This window comes from Fulmarus glacialis, unplaced genomic scaffold (genome assembly GCF_000690835.1).
Source record: "Fulmarus glacialis isolate BGI_N327 unplaced genomic scaffold, ASM69083v1 scaffold12714, whole genome shotgun sequence".
NCBI lineage: Eukaryota > Metazoa > Chordata > Aves > Procellariiformes > Procellariidae > Fulmarus > Fulmarus glacialis.
Genome location: NW_009208984.1, coordinates 71,292 through 78,611, shown reverse-complemented (window position 1 = coordinate 78,611; position 7,320 = coordinate 71,292). Strand labels below are relative to the sequence as shown.

General features: G+C 45.9%; 1 protein-coding gene across 1 annotated transcript in view; it reads left to right on the top strand.

The window, feature by feature from the left end:
• Nucleotides 1–7,320, top strand: part of LOC104076008 (collagen alpha-1(XXVI) chain-like) — a gene marked incomplete at its 5' end in the record, with an annotated part of 140,909 nt that overhangs the window by 95,633 nt on the left and 37,956 nt on the right. Inside the window, one exon of the mRNA XM_009576704.1 lies at nucleotides 5,062–5,123. Coding sequence (XP_009574999.1) covers nucleotides 5,062–5,123 — 62 coding nt within the window. The remainder of the gene's footprint in view (nucleotides 1–5,061; nucleotides 5,124–7,320) is intronic.

The window sequence follows — 7,320 nt, the reverse complement described above, 5'->3', positions numbered from 1 at the left end:
CTTGTTCAGAGACTACTCTGAACTTGTCCTGGAGAAAGGTGTCTACTAACTGAGAAAAGCTGGTCTCCTGCTTCCTTTGAAAGACAAAATTTTCTTCAAACTAGACCTACTCAAGTTGTGTGTTACTGATTCGTAAGACAGTGCACCCCAAACCGTTAATGGCGTGGTGCCTGGAGACCTGCTCTCAGTAGTCCTGGTTGCACAGCTGCTGGCACAGTGTTAAAGCTGTTGCGTTGTGTTTCGTGGAGCTGCTGTTGTGTTCCCGGTGCTGTAAACATGGGCTGTTGGCATGGCCTTGACGCAGATCTGGTTTGCTGACCCTACCCTGGGGATAAGCGAGTTTGTCCTCTTTGTGCATGTCCATTTCTGAAAAGTGCAATGGAAGTGGTGGACTTTATTAGATGGAAAGAGAAGAGCTGCCAGGCAGGTTTTTATCACAGAAATCAAATATACTTATTTATTTCTCTGTGTGTAGGTAACATATGGTCATTTTTCATCCTCTGACCTCGGGTCCTTTACAGAAGAAACATTACACTAAAAATGGATGAAAGGAAAGTAAGACTCAGAGGAGGAAAGTGCATTGTTTAGAGCCCCAAGCAGGTTGAAGCATGAGCTGCAAATGCGATTCTTATGTCCTGAAACTTGACTGTGTGCTACGCCCCATTGCATTGCAAGGTTGAAGTTTCTTGTAATGGCAAAATACAGTCTTGAAAAAACTGGCTGCAAAGATTTTATTTGTTTAAACAAAGGCTTTGTGATTCCAGAATTCTCTCCCCTTTCATATGCTATAAACCACCTCCTCCACCTCCCCTCTGAAATATGAATTTTGGAGTAATCCATCAAGAAAAAGAGAGACAGAGCCTTGATCCTTTGACTTCGGTTGAGCTGTGCAATTTATATCTACTTAAACCAAAAGCCCTTTTAATATTCTGCAGAGACTCTGGGTATACAAATGAGCGTGGGCTGTCAGAGCTGAGAAATGGGGCAGAGATGCCAAGAGGTTTCTTTGCCGTTTTGCACAAAACTCTGACCTGCGGCCCCGTGGTGAAAGTTGGCCTGGTTTTTTTTACTCCCCTCAGTGCCACTGTGATAATTGTGCTGAAATCATTAGAGGCCCATTGGTACAAAGCCGTTATCATGCCTTTCTTGTTTCGAGTGAGGAGTTTGAAGACTTGTGGGGCTTTCAGCTTTGAGCAGCTGAATTGTACAACTATTTAATCATGAAATTATGCAAATGCTGCTCGAGCCCTGCAAAGCGGGAATGCCAAGTTAGCAAGGCACCCGAAGTCAGTCATTCACCACTGTAAGTCGCTTGTCGTAGGAGCGTATCTGGAGTGGCAGCCGCAGGCTTACAGCCCGGTGTCTGTTTGCAAAGCTGCAGCGCTGGAGGCACTGGCTCAGCCTTTAATCGAAGATCAGTCAAATGTAGCCACCATTGGATCAGGGTTAAGTGGGGCACTGCTGGCACAGGGTACATGACTTGTTATTTTCCAGCACGCCAGGTCTACCACATCGCTGATATGTTAGACTTTTCTTTCCCTCTAGTTGCATTGCTTTACCCTCGCAGCCGGAGAAGGGGAATGGGAGGGTGGGAAGGGAGAGGTGTGCTAGGACAGTAACAGTGAGACATTATGGAGACAGACTGGGTGTCACGTGATATGCTGGTACAGTCTCATGTTCATTATCTCAATTATTTATCCTCCCTGCTGGAACACTTCTAAAACAAATCCTACCATGTGTTTTGAGGTTGGGCTTCATAGAGTGAAATCACAACTCCTTTCTCAGAGTTTAGCTGGAAAAATACAAATCTGCCAACTAGGAATATGAAGGAAATAAACTGGGGTTCTGTGTAGCAACAAGTGATGGATTTCTGCAGATATGGAAAGCGTCTGCTCTGGAGTTCCTGGTCAGAGGGTATGTGTATTTGCTCCAGTGTTATATTCGTTGCATGTGAAATAATGATGTGAGATTCTCAAGCTCGTTTTAATAAAGCAGACTGCTTTCACCCTGATCAGAAAATTCAACTTCACAGTCCCAGGCCTTGGAACCACCAGCCATCAGGATTAGACACTAAATACGTCAGTGCATAGTAGTCAGGGAAAATATTTATTAGCTTGATTTGTCACCACCATTCTCAGGCTTTCTGCAAGGGCAGATAACCCCAGACCTTGAAGCAGCCTGGTCCCCAGTGTGTTGTGAGCTAGCTTTGAATGTAGTTTCTGTAACTGCAGTACTGAGCATTCATCTCTGTGTTTGAAAGCATTGTCCGTCTGTTGGTTAGCTAAATAAATGTCACAAGGATTTGTTGGCAGGATGGCTTGCCTTAGTAAGAAGATCTTTTGCATTAGGACGTCCACTTTCTGGATTAGTTAAATGTCTTTTGGGTCTAGGCTAAGTATCTTGGGCGTGGATCTGGGTTTCCAGGCATTTCACAAAGGAAAGGATCAGAGTTCAAATCCAACTTGAGCTTACGTAGTTCTCTTTCTGACCTGGGCTGTGTTTTCCATTCTGTTTCAGCAGATGTCACTGACATGAAGATGATATTAGTACAAATCTCACAGTGCAGTGGTACTTCTGCTTCCTCCCCTCTTCTGTCATTTTGTTTATTTAAATCTAACCTTGTATGCCGCAAACGCACCTGAAAGGGCTCTTTGAGGCACTCGTCAAGAGCAGAGAGGGCTGCGGGACTGGTGCTGTTCGTACACGCCGTCTGGCAGAGATGATCAGAGTGTCCTCCCCCCTGGGAGCTGATTGATTCACCCCTGTGCAGAGGGGTAGTACAAGCCCTTTTTTATGAGCTGAGCTCTCCAAAGAGAGCTTAAATGATCAATCCATCTCAAATTATGCACAGAGATGGTTTTCAGACAGTTCAAGTCAGTCTCTCTAAACCTATGGGAGTTATTAATATGTGCAAGCCAGCAGAAGGGAGAATAGGACTCCATATTTTATTTGCTCTGTAACACATCTGGTACGCCTTTTGGCTCTTGGGAGCACTGGATTTATTCAGTCTTATCTTTCTATGGGGATGAGCAAGATCAAAAGCATGAAGCCGGCTACATGCAGAACGTAATTCCCTGTTATACACATGACAAGCAGATCCAGACCAAACAAGGCTCACCCATTTCCTTCTCTGTGGCACAATGCACTTATGGCACTTGTGTATTCATGGGCCAATTCAAGCCAAAAAATATTGCCCAAGATCTATTGCAGAGAATAAAAATAAACAAATGTTATTTCCTGTTGGGTAAAAGAAGGTCCATGTCAGTATTGACCTGTGAGGAAATCCCTCAAAGTGTTCCTGAACAATCAAATGCTTTGCCTGCAAAATGTTGGGTATCGTGAGGTAGAAGCTTTATGTCTAGCTCCTTTGGGAAGCTACACAGCTCCTCATAGAGGATCAATGAGAGAATTTCTTTGGAAGATTTATGCCATGGGTGATTGGTTGCCGTTAACACTCAAGCAATCTTCTTAGACTGTAAATCACTAACATGGAACAGCCAAGCTTCCTGGCCCTCAGAGCCATGCGCTAAAATCTTTGCATGGCTGAGAGCCATCAGTACATACCATGTGCTTCATGAAACTGGAAAGTGTTTGTGGATGAAGATTGGAGAGATTCTTTGGGGCTTCTTGTGCAAAAGGGGACAAAGCTTGTAGGGGGGGACAACTGAGTCCCAGGTGTTGGGGTGATGTTTAGTCAGGCCAAAACCCACGTTCACCCATTTGTCCCCATAGGGAGGCACTGGGTTTACTCAACATCCCCTGCATCAGTACAACCTCAGCCTGAGCTGCACTTGGATGGTCTATTAAGGGGCTCAAGAATCACAGGACAACCTCCCCAGCCCTATGGAAATACTAGGATTAAATACTTCTTCCATGGCCAGTCAATGAAAACGGGCTCTGGCCCTTATGGAGCCCAGAAACGCACACAGAGATGTAATTCTTCTCTGTGGGACAGCCCTGAAATGCACACAGAGATGTATTTCTCCTCTGTGGGACATGAGATGGTAGTGATTCTTCACCTGAATATGGATGGTTTATTCTCTGAAATACTTCATGCTGCAAGTAATTTTCCCTTTTTAAAAACTGCTGCGCTTCAGAAGTCATGATAGGTGAGTGGTCCAGCCTGGAAAGCTTCTCTGAGAGCTGGGAATGGGCAGTTCAAGACTGCTGCAAAGCACTGGGAAAGTGCCTTGTTGATTAAATCTCTGTTCAGGGCTTTATCCTCCTTCACTCACTTTAAAATTGCTGAAATGAAAACAGAGGCAAAGCAGCAGTTCTTCTGTTTAGATAAGTGATGTCCTTTGTATCAAGCAATCATTTTAAACTGCACTCAGAGCCCGTTACATTAACGTTTGTTCTTGCTGAGGCATCCTTTCAAGACCCCTTTGGTCGTTGCTGCCTATCTGTTGCTTCTATGCAGCAAAGTGAGATGGAAACCACTTCATGCTGCAGCTCCAGTCTGCATCAGCCCTAGGGTCTGTCTTGGATTTTCTTGCTGTCACTGAGACAGATGATTTGTTGTGGGAGTGGTAACAGGGCCTGGGAGTCCAGGGACAGATCAGGACTCCCACAGAGATGGGCATTTTGTATATTCATTGATTTTTCTCGATATTTGACCAGGACCTAGTATAGGAGAGGGTACAGGACAGAGCTAAATGGAAGTAGTGGTTGTGCAGCCTGATGTCCTGTGAGGTGGCAGCACGTGCCACACCAGCTTGCAGCAGTGGCAGAACAAGTGTCTCTGCTGGTGACAACAGGTCATGCTGGTTGGCACTGTGAGAAGTCTTACAACTAATTTTTTCCTCGCCTACCTTCTACCTATTGGGAACTTGGTTTCACACTCTGCCCCACTAAGCATCCCCAAACAAGGTTCATGTAACGTGGCTGTGGCTGTTTACCTGTGCCATGGATTTGAATACTTATTTTCCCCCCATAACTGATCTTGAATCACTTTTCTGTGTGCCTTGGATCAAAAGAGGATCAGGGTCTGCAGACTGAAAGCCATGGATTAAAACGCAAAGTATGTAGAAATTTTACATCATTTTGTTTTGTTCTTTCTAGAATGCATGAACTGCACGAGACTAGCGGATATGACCGAGAGGCTAAACACACTTGAGGCCAAGGTAAGGACCTGCCTTTATTCTTCTGTTTGGCAAAAATTTCCAAGAGTTGCTGCTGAAAAAGATGTTGAGTTGGCAGCCCTGGAGAGATCAGGTGTCTGTCCTCCTGTCCACAGCGAGGAACACGCTGTTAAAGAGGGCAGCGCTGCCGTGCACATGGGCGTCACTCACCTGGCTCCTTCTGCTTCCCACACATCCTCTTCGGCTTCACTCTGCCACACAGTTGCATCTCTGCCTCCCTTCTTCCCTGCTGTCACAAATGTGCAGCTGCTAATAAATAATACATAGCTCATTGCTCTCGACTGGAACACGTTGGCTCAGGTTTTGCTCCAGAAACAGAGGGCAGACGGAGCTATATGAAAAATCTCTTGCCTTCAGCTGGTTGATAACGTGGGGATGTAAAACAGTGATTCCCCTGGCTCAGGAAAGAAGCAGACTCTGATTCTGGTCTCTTTCACTAAAAATGCCTTGTAGAAACCTTACCAATGTAGAGTGCAAAACAGAAGAGTAACGGTATGTAGATTTTTCTAAGAACAGCTGTTCATTAGCCTGCTCTTCAAGTGCTATCCAGTCCTGCTTTTTTATCCCTTTTCTGAAAGATGGGAGGCTTTCATGTGTGGTTTAGTGGAGACAAATGTTCAGGGGAGACCTTCACGTTGTGGGGTTTTTTTCTGCAAATTGTTTTAATTTCTACCTACTGGGATTCAGATAAATCGTTCTAGTCTAGCAACAAAGCAGCTGAATCAGTCAGACCCCTTTGAGCTGTGGTCCCTCCTGTGACAGCCCATTCCTGGCTGTTAGATATAGTGCTTTGGTCCCTTTAAGGCATTGTGCTGCTGTTGTTATTCATTAACTGATGGTTATCGATGACATAAAAGAATTTGGGGAGAAACCTTCGTGGAGGGGGGTGGTAGATGTGGGGTGTTTTTGAGGCCAGTGCATGATATTATGGTAATTTGGGAATTGTCTGTGCTGAAATGGAGTAAGCAATGTTATCTGGAACTTCCTCAAAGCCTTTGCAGTTGTATTTCACTACAGGAAAATGAAGGGATGGGGGGGAATGAAATTATGGGGAGCAGAGTTGTTCGAGTGAAAACAACTGTTGTAGTGCAAAGGACAAAGATGAGCTGGATTGTTTTTCTGAGCAGCAGGACCTGGCAGGTGGGTGTTCTTTGGCAGCGAGGAGCTGGAGGCGTTTGGAGAGGAGAGAGGGGCTGGTGACTGACCTCTGTGTGTGCAGTCCCAAATCCAAGTAAGACACGGGACCAGCCTCAGAGAGGCGTAAATCAGCCCTCCCATGCTCAGCCTGTAGCCAGCTGTACCTTCCTTCGCTTTCCAGGGCTTTCTATATTTGACTTCACTAGAAAATGATAACCAAAGACTGTCCTGACATCAGAGCCCCTGTGCTCTGCTGGCTTGTGCAGCTCAGCACTTGTGTCGGGTAACAAAGCATAAGAGGCTAATGGCAACCTCTGCCAGGGCTCTGAGGACTTCACGGGGAGGAAGGAGATCCTACCTACCCAAATCCTCTCGAGAAGTCTTAGCCCAAGAATGAAACTGCACTCATGTCAGTGGGCTTGTCTTCCAGATACGAACCTGGTTTAAATTTATTCCCATAAATTCCCATCCTCTGAAAGCAATCTGCACTCTGGTGTTGGCACCAACTGCCAGACGCCCACGGTGTTTGGGAAGTGTTGCCTGCTTGCCTTCTGCATGGGAGCTCTAGTGAAGGCAGGAGCACATTGTCTTCTACTCTAACCTAGGACACTTGTTTGTGCAGCTATCGGCATTTGTCTCCCGACTGGCAAACCTGACGTGCTGTCCTTAGAAAATGCTTCCTGTGTTGGCAGCCGTATGGCTGCAACCTTGCTCTGCTTTCAGGAGGGAGCACTGAGTCATCATCAACAAACATAGTGTCGATGGCTGAAGACTTCATAGTCTTGCAGACCTTCTGACATGAGGAACAGTGAGGCGGATGCCTGCAAAGTTCAGTGCCAAGATGTGTAGCCAGACAGACCCTGGAGATGTCACTTGAAGGATTTTGGTACTGCCTCAGTCCCAGCCATAGCCAAGACCACACCAACCTCCTCTCTGCCTTCTTGAGAATGGGGCTTCGGGTAACTTGATTCTTGTCAGCTCTCGATCTTGGGTGTAGTGCATCATGTCTCTGTTTTAGTGCTGCAGTGAGGCAATTTGTGGT